Raw genomic sequence first — 11,917 nt, 5'->3', positions numbered from 1 at the left:
TTGGAGTAATACAAACCACGAAGATTCCGCCAGAGTATTTCTCTTTCGGTTACTTCCTTCTCCTGAAACTCTTTCTTGTAGGTACATTTGTACCTACATTCTCCTAGCCCAAAATATCCAAGAGTAACTGATCGATGGAGCTCTATTGACTCACTCTGTAGATATATGGAAACATTTATTCACTTTCATTTTAGAATTATTTGACTGAAAATAGAATATTATTGCTTGACAAATCTTCGTTTAAATGTTCAACATTACGAAACACAAGAGATGATCCTTAGAAAAATATAAACCAACTAAATAACAGCAGATGATATTCAATGTGAATACAAATGGCAGTTTTGCCAACTTCAAATATCAATAATCCCAGTATGTAAGATTTCAAGCAACCGATTGACAGAAAGTAAATCCCTAATACTCCCTCAAAAATCGTTGTAATAAAAACCCAGCAAAGGACCAAATTGAATATGTAACGTTTTACGATTACGTTACAAACTGTTCGGTTCTCTGTTATCGATCTGTCGCATCCATAGAAGAGAGCTTATAGCGTGAAGACGATATGGCCCGCCCATAGAAAAATACACCAGCGCTACGTTCCCAACTGAGCCCCACAGCATTATCGAAATGGTCCATAAAAATTTATTTCTTGTGATATCCACTCTGATTGACCTCAGACCTGGCTTATCGGCCCAGGGCCACAATGTAGGGTTTTTGACGAATAGGACAAATTGTAAGAGGGTGGATTGGGGAAAAAGGGGTGCCCCAAGGATGGAATTGAGTCGGAGAATGAGGAGTCGATTGGGGTTGATGTTATTTCAACGCAATATGAGATTTTCGAGGTCTGATTTTGGAGGAATGGACCGGATTTAGGATTTATCTGAAGGGTGAAAAGGTACCCCAAATTTGTACATTGACTTCCCAACGACTTCCCATTACTTCCCAATAACTTCCTACGATTCTTATGATTTTCCATGGGTACAATCAACCTTAGTGTGAGTTGATATTAGATAATATTTTTTTTTTGATAAAAAGTGAAAAATTACTTTTGAAAATAACCCTTTAATGCGTGGTTTTTCCTGCAACTTTTTTTGATGGGCCTCAACTCCTTCTAGGGATCGACAATTCTAACACCGCTGACCGATTTTTCGTAGCACCCACAATTTAAGAGAAATTTGAAATTAAAATTTGGGAAAAAATCAGTTGAAATCGAACCTTCATACTGAAATCTTTATATCTCCTGAAATATTCGACACAGACACCTCGAATGAAATCGTTTTTTGAAGATCGAGCTCTGATCTACAACATAATGAGGTATCCAGTCCGTATCTTGCGTCCACGAGAAGTGGCAGCGTTGAAAAAATATTCATTTTTTTTTTGAAAATTTCAGTTCATAACCTATCATTTCTCAAATAATGGACCAATTTCCCAACTGCAAGCATTTTCAAATAAATATATTTCGTTCAATATACGTTTGGATTTTGCGAGAGAGAATATCCATTGGGAAGAGGCTGATTGGGAAAGAGTTCTCTTCACAGATGAGTCCACATTCTGCCTCTACCATTGTGATCGACGTTCCCTTGTATACAGACGTCCACATGAAAGATATGCTCAGTGCAATTTCCTGAATACTACTGGTTTCGGGGGAGGATCGATTATGGTATGGGGTGGAATATCTTTGACTGCTCGCACAGACCTAGTGGTCGTTGATAATAGAGCTATGAATGCTGATAGGTATATAAGGAACATTCTTGTAGAGCATGTAGTGCCATTTGTCCCATACATTGGTGAAAATTTCATTTTTATGGACGATAATGCCATACCCCATCGTGCGCGCATCGTTCAGGAGTACCTTGAAGAGGTTGAAGTCTCTCGAATGGAATGGCCAGCAAGAAGTCCAGATCTCAATCCGATTGAGCAGGTTTTGGACAACCTCAATAGAAGGCTGAGAAGTTCAGAAAATCATCCAGCTACTCTCAATGACTTAGGAATCCAACTCAGAGAAATCTGGGAAGGATTAGATCAGAACATTTTAAGATCACTCATTTTGAGTATGAACCTTCGTTGCCGAGCTGTAATTAACGCAAGGGGTGGAAATACCAAGTATTAAATCACTTATCAGCATTCCAGTATTTTGAAAATTGTTTATTTCTCTTCTTTCACATAAGATTCGGTGAAATCCCGAATTTTTCTTCCATTTAATGTGTCTTGTTTCGTTCAAAACCTTCCCGAGAGAACATAAAAAATAAGTTATAAAGTCAATGTAGAGTTAACTTTCATTAAAATTGAGATTTTCAGAATGTGCGTTAATTTTTTTGCGCAGTGTATATCACAATGCGAAAACGTAATCTAACCCTGTTGGGGACATGCGTATACTCCATGTATCTATGTTTAAGACTCTATGGTTTAACCTCAAAACGACAATGACAGAAAGACGACGTGAGCGCCGCCATAAGAAACGCTGCGGAAATCAAGTGAAATAATCATCAGATCGAGCATCCCTACTTTACTGAAATAATCAAATGATAAATCCTCACTTATTTATTTGCAGTGTATACCAAAATCCATGGCGCTCTTACAGTTGTCCTTCTTGCAGAGAACCCTTTGAAGGTTTCTGTTCTAGAAACTAGAGTCGAACGATTTTTTTTTGTGGCCGAATCCGGATATCAGGGACATTACAGTTCTCATTATCGACGGGAGCCAACTTCAAAGGCAACGAAGTTGCCGAAACTGGTGTAGAGTATTGGAGTGTTGAACTTAATCCCGTAGTTGGTTCGAAGTTTTGGTCTCGCTGTTCTGGAGCTCGTTATTGGGGTTGTAGAAGTCTCAGTTTGAACGATTCCGAAGCGTACTGGAATTACTCTGGATGTTTAGCGGATTTGGGAAGATTGGGAAACTCCAGGATTTATGTAGATTTCAGTGGAACTGGGCGCTCGGAAGTAACCTGCACACTAGAACTGAAAAAAGCACCGCAAAATTCAATACTATAGGTTCTTTATTTCATGAAATGCACCTAACCTAACCTAACTGAACGTACGAAGCTGGGGAGGGCAGCTAGTACAAAATTGGAAAAGGATACTGACTCCTCAAAATATACAATTCCGTTAGATTTTTCTATCGTTCTGATGATGTGAGGATCAGCTTGAAATCGTCATTCCATATCAACATCCAAAATTTCATCTCCGTTAGTTTTGTTGTCATGAAAAATTTGGGTGAGTTTCTTTAATATTCCTCTTGAATTTTAAATAATTCTGGTAATGATCAACATAATTTTTCATTCGGAGTTCAAATATGGAGTTTTTAAATTAATAGAAAAACAAAATTCGCAAGGTTATATACTGACGAATAAACTGCAACACCTAGAGGGAGCTGTTTAAATTCAAAGTTTTTTTTGTTAAAACATAGAAAATATAGCAAGGAGTAAATGATTGAATTTGGAGGAAAAGGTTTTTTCATGTGAACAATTCTTGTAACTTAAATATTGTAGTCATTTTCTGTAAGTTTTTCAAATTTTACAACAAACCAAACGTTCGAGGTGATCCAAAGTAGATGTTAAGTTGCAAAATTGCATAGAGCACGTGTACGTGGAATTTATCGCCAGCTAAGTGAATTTGAAGAGTAGGCACTGGACGTCGAAGGGGCACAAATGAAGTTCAATATCGACGTCTAAGACTTATGGCCATTAGAGACCGACTTGCGACAACTCGATCTTTGGCAGATGATTGGTTAGGAGAACAAGGCCATTCTGTAACTATCCGAACGATTTACCGCCAGATAAGGTGTTTTGGACTGCAGCATTATCGACCCCATCTTGTATTACCTCTGACGATTGAACATCGCCAGCAACGATTATAGTGGTGCAGAGAACGTCAACATTGGAATGTGGAATGGCATCAGGTCGTCTTTTCTGATGAATCTCGATTCTCCTTGGGTGCACATGATGGCCGAAGAAAGGTTAGACAACGTCGGGGAGAAAGACGTGAACCTCAGTTTGATATTGAGCGTCATGTACACCAGACAGTAGGCGTTATGGTATGGGGTGCTATTGCACATGAAAGTAGGAGAAGTAGGTCCCCTTTAGTAGTCTTTATTCCAGTAACATGATAGTGCTGCGTTACCTTCAAGAAATAGTGGAGCCATATGTTCTCCCTTACTTTAACCGGCTCGAGAATCCAATATTTCCAAATACGAACATACTCTGAAAATCTCAAGACTCTATCTCTTTTCGTTCTGGAGTTATGGTGTTTACTAACAAACTTTATCGTTTGAAACCAAACCAGGCTTAAAATTCAAAAATTACAGATTTTGTGACGAACTAATATAGTGATCGGTAAAAGAGCGTTCAAAATATGAGCTAGGTCCAATTTTTTAGTATATTGTTTTCTATGCGTCTAAGCTCATCACATATGAAACGTCAACTCACTCCATCAATGTCAAACCCGAAATGTTGTTAAATTTCAGTCCCACCAAAAGAACCCACCGCAAATGCCGATAACTTGTCACAAAGACCCTGATGGCCTCTCTTGTGCTAGGGAAAAGGTATCACCTCAAACCTCCACGGAGGCAGAGCAATGGCTGAACATGATGACCAGCATGCTGAACTTCGCCATGGCCTCCACCACCCTCATGAAAAGTATCCAGAACAGAGTGGAGGTGACCAAGAAACTAGAGGACGAAGCAAGAACCATGAGAGCTGCAGAGTTCTTCAGACAGGAGCTAGCCAAGTCTATGCCGGAGAAGGGAGGGGTTTCTGAAGACTTCTCGTTGAGATCAGCACCTGTCAGAGAAGATACTTGCGCTCAAAATACCTGCATACTCTTCTTTAAAGACGAGCCTGACGAGTGTGGACCTGAGTGTGAAGGGAAGAGACCTCCTCCCCCAATCAAGTAGGAATCAGTTGATTTTTTCGAGGTTTTAGCATAAGACATCTATCAGAAGGTCTTCATAGCTCCAATCCACTAATGACAACATCCTTTTAACAATCGTATATACCGATCTCATCAAAAACAGCTGTTATATCTTGTGGGTATTCGGAATCTTGAAGACCTATGTAACAAAGCAAGAAGCCTAGGTCTAGGGTAAAAGAAAACTGAGTAGCCTTTAATTCTTGCTTGTTAACTTTTGAGAGATTTTCTCTAATTTATTAAGGTCCACAATGAATTTAGGTAAACCAACTCTTCCCAGACTCATTCTTTTTTCTGAATATCCATAGACCCGGTAAGAAAAAGAAAACATGCTACGAAAGTGTAGACACCATTGGTGGTAGCTGCCTTTGCCTCATACCTGTACCCGAGGAGCCACCTGAACCAGAACCACCAGAAGAACCTGACGACCTAGACATTTGCTCTTGCGAGATGTTGAAGGCTTGCATGGTACAAGACGACGATGATGAGTCTTGTATATGTGGTGTGAAAAGTGACGATAAGTCGATAGAAGAGGATACCAAAGTGTGTGAACCTCAACATGCATGCCCAGCAAACGGGTCTATAGACGATTCGGACAACTGCAGCTGCCCTTCGGTTAGTTGTAAAGAAGCAATCGTGGAACCCGAGGAATGTCATGTGAAAATAGAAGAGAAACCAACATGTACCCCTCCTCCTGCTCCTCCGGTTGTTATACCTCCAGAGCCAGAACATGAGGAATCAAGTGAGGCAACACAGCATTCCCTATAATAATTCTTTGTGATTTCACCTACCTTCTGGTTCTACTAACGGGTGTTTTTTTTCGAGGTATATAACTTTAAGTTGGCATTACTCTTCAAGATGGCGACTGATTCACAGCTGTGAAGTGATTTACTCTCAGTTTGGTTTGGCAATTCATCATGAATAGACTCACGCCGGAACAACGCTTGCAAAAAGTGCAATTTCATTTCGAAAATAATGGTTCTGTGCGAACCATTCATAAGCGAATTTTGATTAGCGATGAAGCGCACTTCTGGTTGAATGCGTCAACAAACAAAACTGCCACATTTGGAGTAAAGCTAATCCCCAAGTGTATTTCGAAACACCGTTACATCTAGAGAAACTGACTGTTTGGTGCGCTTTATGGGCTGGTGGAATCATTGGTCCGTACTTCTTCAAAAACGATGATGGCCAGAACGTTACAGTCAATGGTGATCGGTATAGAGCTATGATTACTAATTTTTTCATTCCTGAATTGAACAACCATGATGTCCAGGAGCTGTGGTTCCAACAAGACGGCGCAACATGTCACACAGCTCGTGCCACAATCGATTTATTGAAAGACACGTTTGGTGACCGCCTAATTTCACGTTTTGAACCTGTGAATTGGCCTCCAAGATCTTGTGATTTAACACCACAAGACTACTTTCTGTGGGGCTATGTAAAGTCATTGGTCTATGCGAATAAGCCACAAACCCTTGAGCAATTGGAAGACAACATTCGCCGCGTTTTTGCCGATATACGGCTACAAATTTTGGAAAAAGTCATCGAAAATGGGACGTCCAAATTGGACTACATCCGAGCCAGCCGTGGCGGTCATATGCCAGAAATCATATTTGAAATGTAATGCCACAAGATTATCTTACGGATAAATAAAATTCATGTCAATCGAATAATCCATCGTTGTTTTATTGCAAATGAAAGTTCTATAGCTCTAAAAAAACACCCTTCATAATGTATTTTTATATAAATTCTCCACTAGATGAGATCTGAGCTAATCATATTTACATTCTTGTCTATTTTAGTTGTAGACTGCGGCTGTCAGACTGCATCCTGGGAGAAGATGATGGTGAAAGAGCTTCAAATGGCTAATCTGGCTTACCAATTAAGACAGACCGACAAAAACTTGAAAGAACTGAAGAGGGAAATGGACCGTATATCTACCTTTGTCGGTGGAAAAAAGAAATGTTCCTACGCCAAAGCAGCTGCTCTTTACGAAGAGATAATGAAGCCCAGAACTTCTCTGGATGAGGTGAACAAGCCTGGTAGCAGTCGTAGGAGAAGACATTAGCAGATTTGGAATTGCGAGAGAGTTGAGCTTCAGGAAATTGGATGTTGCTTAAGAGAGTAATTAATTTTAACAATATTGTTGAGGCTGGATCAAACTAATAAAAGAAATACACAAAAACATTTTTTGGTTTATTTTTCAAGGAGTAAGTATTTTCTCAGTGAACTTTCGATATAATATAATAATATAATGAACTGAAATAATATTCTTGATGGAGGTTATTGAGTTCATACTCTTTGAGAGGCTTCCTACACCAAGAAACTTTTCAATTATTTATTTTCCATTTGAAAAACTCTTGATCACTTTGTGATATGGTGCTGACAAAATTAGGAAAAAGGGTGTTCATCCTCAAATTATTCATGAATTTCCTGTTGAAAGGGTACAGAGGCATGTCAAAACTTTCTAACAATTTTTGGACATTAAAGAAACCAGCGAGAGCGTTAGGTGCCATTTCCTTCTAGCGGCATTAAAATTTGCATAAAAACAATTCGGCTTATACAAGTTTTCCGAGGGATGGTTAGTTCTTAACTGCAAAGTTGGGTCGATTTCTTCAATTAGAACTTCATGAGGAAGAAGGGTAAATTGAATACAAGGCAGACACGTAAAGATGAGATGGGGTTACTTCGAATTGAATTTTAGAAAACGATTTTTTTAATATATACAGTGAAACTTCTATACACAAATCAGTTTTCATACAAACTGTGCTATACATGGCATGATAGTAGAGTTGGAACATATTTCCATCATTGCTTAAAATACTGAACATCAGCTGGGTGTGTCTAAAGATTTATTGTTATTTTCTGGGTGTATTCCCTTCAGAATCATCTGTATTTCTTCCAGGGTTTTTCCTTTAGTTTCTGGTATATAACAGTAACTAAAGATGGCGGTTGCAAAGCAGAGTGCCGCGAATATATAAAAAGGAACATGCATACCATACAGCTTCAACAAATACTGGAAGAGAGAAATGGTTATCACACCAAAAATAACATAGGTTGCATCTGCTACAGTCATTCCCATGGCCTTCACTTGTGTTGGGAAAATTTCAGCAGTGAGTACTATAGGTACCATTCCTAGACCAAATTTGAAGACAAGTGCGTATATCATCACGCTTGCTATTGGTAACCAGCTGACTCCAAGCACATCATATTGAAGATGCTGCAGGTGGAAATAGACAGCCAGAGCGAAGAGTGAAATACTCGTCAATATACTAGAGGAAATCAATAATATCTTCCTGCCATAATGATCGATAAAAAATGAAGCCACAGCTGCTGCCAAGAACATGAGAACTGAAAAGATGATTGCCGCAACTTTGGAGTCCATGTAGATTGTACCTGCTGACTCCAGAATGAAGTGGAGGTTCATCAAGATGACACTCATGCAGCTGAATTGTTGCGCAGCATTCAACACCATCATGATGGTCAAAGCTTTTCTATTGCTGCTGATCAGAACGAGGTCTTGAGGTCTGCCTTTTTCTGTTTTTTGACGCTCTATAGCCATCTCGATCTCCTTTAGCTCATCTTCGACGTTTGTCTTATCTCTGAGGAAGCAAAGAGCTTTTCGAGCCTTCTCTTTCTTGCCTTTGAGGAGGAGGAAGTAAGGAGACTCTGGCATGAAGGGGAAGGTTGCCAGTTGAGTAATTAGTATAATGGCTCCTACCACAGATGATACCCATAACTTAAAGAAAGGTGCTAGTACGTAAATTATAATGATACCACTGAGCATCATCAGAAATATTAAGCTGGCCAGAAAACCTCTGATCTTCTGGTCCGCTATCTCAGCTACGTACATGGGCGCAGAAACAAAGGCTACATCCATCGCTAGACCTGTCAAAAACCTGGCTACATAGAGGTACTCCACCCTATCAGCAATGACGATCAAGATCCAAGCTGTTAAGCTGTTGGAAGCGGCTATGATCAGTGATTTCTGTCTGCCTATCTTGTCGACGAAGTAGATGGTAACAGGAAGACCGGCAACGCCACCTATTAGGTAGATGGTTTCAAGCCAGTAGACGTCGGTGTCTGTGATTTTGATGGGACTGTCTGGAGCTTGTAGCACTGGTATCAAAGGGGCTGACCAACCGTACTGCATACCGTCTGAGATGGCGCTGAAGGTACCTTGAAATTTAAACAATTACACTTAATATTGTTGAAGAATGATCGCCATTGGATGATTGAAATTACGATAACATTTGAATGGAAGAACATATAACCTTGAAATTATTTGCGGGGTATAATGTCATCAGAACCATAGAAAATTCGATCGAGCACAATATCGGAAGAAAAAAAAGGAGAAATTGAGCACTTGTCATACATGCTCCAAGTGCAGTTTTGGATGCTTATTTCATTGTAAAGAGGTATGGCATTAACGATGAAAAACGATCTCAATTTCTCATTTCTTCGGTGCTCTCGTTGAAATATATTATATTATCTAGTATTTTTTAGCGTTTAATCATTGAGGTGCGTTTTTGAGTCTTTAGTGTTCTATTATATGAATGTATTATATCATATACCCAATGCAATTTGTAATTTTTTTATTGAGTTGATTGAATGATAAATTAATAAGCTAATGAAAATTATAAAAATGAGTGTCCTGAATTGAATAAATTCATTTTGGTTTCAGTAAGATGGAAAAACCCCCATATAAAACATACTATAATAAGTGCAAGTTTTCTATATAACTCACCACTTATTGCTGCCAGAAGCTGGTAAAAAGTTCCAGCGAACATCTGCTGAAAGTGCTCCTTCATCTTGCTCGACGTGTATCTCAACAATCGACAGAACACTATAAATTCCAAAGATCGCGAATAGATTTCATGGAATTAATCAGATTAACACCTCTTTGCTAACGTATTTATCATATAATCTGAGAGGGGTCATAAAACTAGAAACGTGTGTAGATTTATCTGTCTGCTTGAAAAGAAAATTGTATATTTCACGCGTTCTATGACTGATATCTGCAGCGGATCCAACAGCATCTGATCTGTCGATATAATTTTGTTGGAGGCAGTGGCGGTACATCGGAGAAGGCGAGGTTGGTGCCGAGAAATGAAAATCGAATAATAATGTTAATTTTTGTTCGTACTGATTTTGTCAGTTACTGCAACCCACTAACGGGGGGAGTACAACCCTTTGATTTTGAATAAGGATGAGATGAGTTGTTGCGATACCTCATTTTGAAGATCTTATCGAGTACTAACTAATCTTACCTTACCTAATTATACCTTGCGCATCCCAGAATACTGATGCCATAACTTTGCCAGTTAACTGTTGTGTTTTCCTCGCTTTGGATTCGGTTCATCGTGTGCAGTCCACTCAGCTGACTGTCGATTCGACTCCGGAGTGAAATGATGGAGTCATGTTTCATTCATTGTCACATAACGACGTAAAAATTCAGGTGAATTGCACTTAAACAGCTTCAATCACTGCTCAGAATCATTAACACGTTGTTGATTTAGATCGATGGTGAGCTCGCGCGGTACCCATTCTGCACACAGCTTTCTCATGTACAAATATTCGTTAATGATAAGATGTAGGTACACGTTCAGATGATATTTGCACAATGACTGCTATCTCGATCAACTTTACGGTCATTCAAAATTATTTTGTGAACTTTTTGATTTTTTCGTCGGTAACAGCCTCTTTGGGAGTCCACTGCGTTCGCCGTTTTCAGTGCTCATTTCTTCACGTTTAAACTTAGCATACCAATCAATGATGGTTGATTTTCCTGGTCCAGACCCCGGAAACTCTTCATCAAGAGAAGATTTTGCCTCAACTGTATTTTTTCCCTTCGAAAAGAAATATTTTATCAGTACACGAAATTCTTTTTTTCCTTCTTTTTTCATATAACAAAAGTAGCTACACTCACAACGCAATATCTCACAAACTAATGGTCGGACTGCTGTCAAATTTTGACACACACGTATCGTTTGAAGGTTGGTACTAACTAAAATCATATGGATTTAATACTAGCACCGCCATCTGTGCAATAGACCGAGTACTGTTCAATTGGCCTAATAATTTTTAATTTCAGCATCGTAACACAAGTAAAAATGAGTAAATTGACCAATGTTGAAATCTTCTTCTTCTTCTTCGCTCAAATTTTAATTTTGTCCTAAAAAATGCAGTTAACGCCAAAATGTTTCCGCTCAATAACTCCAAACGCCAAGTTAGTGCTTGTATCGAAAGTTTGTTTACCTTTTGTTCATTTTTCTGTTTATCTTCATCAGCAAGTACAAATTGAATCGAACTTTCACTAGGAAAACACTTGAAGGTGGTGGAAAACCTACATGAAATATCTTCGCACCCCATGTACGCCACTGGTTAACGATAAATTAAACTGAATTGAGAAGAGTCAAATACAGATCGGTTTGACGGCTCAGCATCAACTCTTAATTAATCTATCTATCAATAAATTTGTTATTGCCAATCTCGGTTCTTTTAGCCCTATCACTGATTGACATACGATAATCACAATCTGGTGCATACTGTCAACAGTTCTTTTAATATTAATCATGGAAAAGTCAGAATCGAGTTTTATTTTCGATCCTTTTGGTATTTCTTATGCTAATAAGTTCTGGAATTGGTTAGATATATGATTCGACATTCAGAATGAAGCCATAAAGATTATGTTTGTTTTTCCGAATGAGAATCAGCAATTAACATTGAATAACCACCGCTCTGCAAACATTATTATCATGGTTAACATGGAAAATTCCTGTGTTAGGATGATAATCGAGAGATGTCTAGATTTAATATATGGCATGGAAAGACCTAAGGCGAACATGTTCAAAATTCAATTCGATTCAACATTGGATTATATTAGTTGGACCATGGCATTGCATGCTAATAGGCTAACGTAATAATAATAGATTTGATTCATGGTTCCGAGATGAGCTGCATAGAATAGTTATTTAGATGTAATGCCATCAAATGGTATCGAGCAACGGCTTCAA

At 38.8% G+C, this 11,917-nt stretch overlaps 2 protein-coding genes across 2 annotated transcripts; one reads left to right on the top strand and one right to left on the bottom strand.

The window, feature by feature from the left end:
* The first annotated feature begins 4,399 nt into the window (after positions 1-4,399).
* On the top strand, positions 4,400-7,088 carry LOC123680757. Its single transcript, XM_045618812.1, has 3 exons — positions 4,400-4,883; positions 5,210-5,643; positions 6,704-7,088. Exons 1-3 carry the CDS (start codon positions 4,483-4,485, stop codon positions 6,967-6,969), a joined length of 1,101 nt encoding a protein of 366 aa, XP_045474768.1. The 5' UTR covers positions 4,400-4,482; the 3' UTR covers positions 6,970-7,088.
* A 506-nt stretch (positions 7,089-7,594) lies between these two features.
* LOC123680756 (facilitated trehalose transporter Tret1-like) lies at positions 7,595-9,896 on the bottom strand. Its single transcript, XM_045618811.1, has 2 exons — positions 9,649-9,896; positions 7,595-9,080 (listed from the first exon to the last, which is right to left on the bottom strand). The coding sequence occupies exons 1-2, from the start codon at positions 9,710-9,712 to the stop codon at positions 7,732-7,734; spliced, it is 1,413 nt and encodes a 470-aa protein (XP_045474767.1). The 5' UTR covers positions 9,713-9,896; the 3' UTR covers positions 7,595-7,731.
* Between the last annotated feature and the right edge of the window lie 2,021 nt (positions 9,897-11,917).

The sequence above is a fragment of the Harmonia axyridis genome, chromosome 5 (genome assembly GCF_914767665.1).
Source record: "Harmonia axyridis chromosome 5, icHarAxyr1.1, whole genome shotgun sequence".
Taxonomy (NCBI): domain Eukaryota; kingdom Metazoa; phylum Arthropoda; class Insecta; order Coleoptera; family Coccinellidae; genus Harmonia; species Harmonia axyridis.
Note: the sequence above shows the minus strand (reverse complement) of the source record. Positions and strands in the feature narration are given on the sequence as shown.

What these genes read in the sequence shown, in the direction of transcription:
- LOC123680756 (XM_045618811.1), bottom strand. Translation starts at nt 9,712, where the DNA reads ATGAAGGAGCACTTTCAGCAGATGTTCGCTGGAACTTTTTACCAGCTT. An exon ending in GCTTCTGGCAGCAATAAGTG is followed by an intron (nt 9,081 to 9,648) that starts GTGAGTTATATA and finishes TTAAATTTCAAG; the next exon opens with GTACCTTCAGCGCCATCTCA.
- LOC123680757 (XM_045618812.1), top strand. Translation starts at nt 4,483, where the DNA reads ATGCCGATAACTTGTCACAAAGACCCTGATGGCCTCTCTTGTGCTAGG. An exon ending in AGACCTCCTCCCCCAATCAA is followed by an intron (nt 4,884 to 5,209) that starts GTAGGAATCAGT and finishes GAATATCCATAG; the next exon opens with ACCCGGTAAGAAAAAGAAAA. An exon ending in GCCAGAACATGAGGAATCAA is followed by an intron (nt 5,644 to 6,703) that starts GTGAGGCAACAC and finishes TGTCTATTTTAG; the next exon opens with TTGTAGACTGCGGCTGTCAG.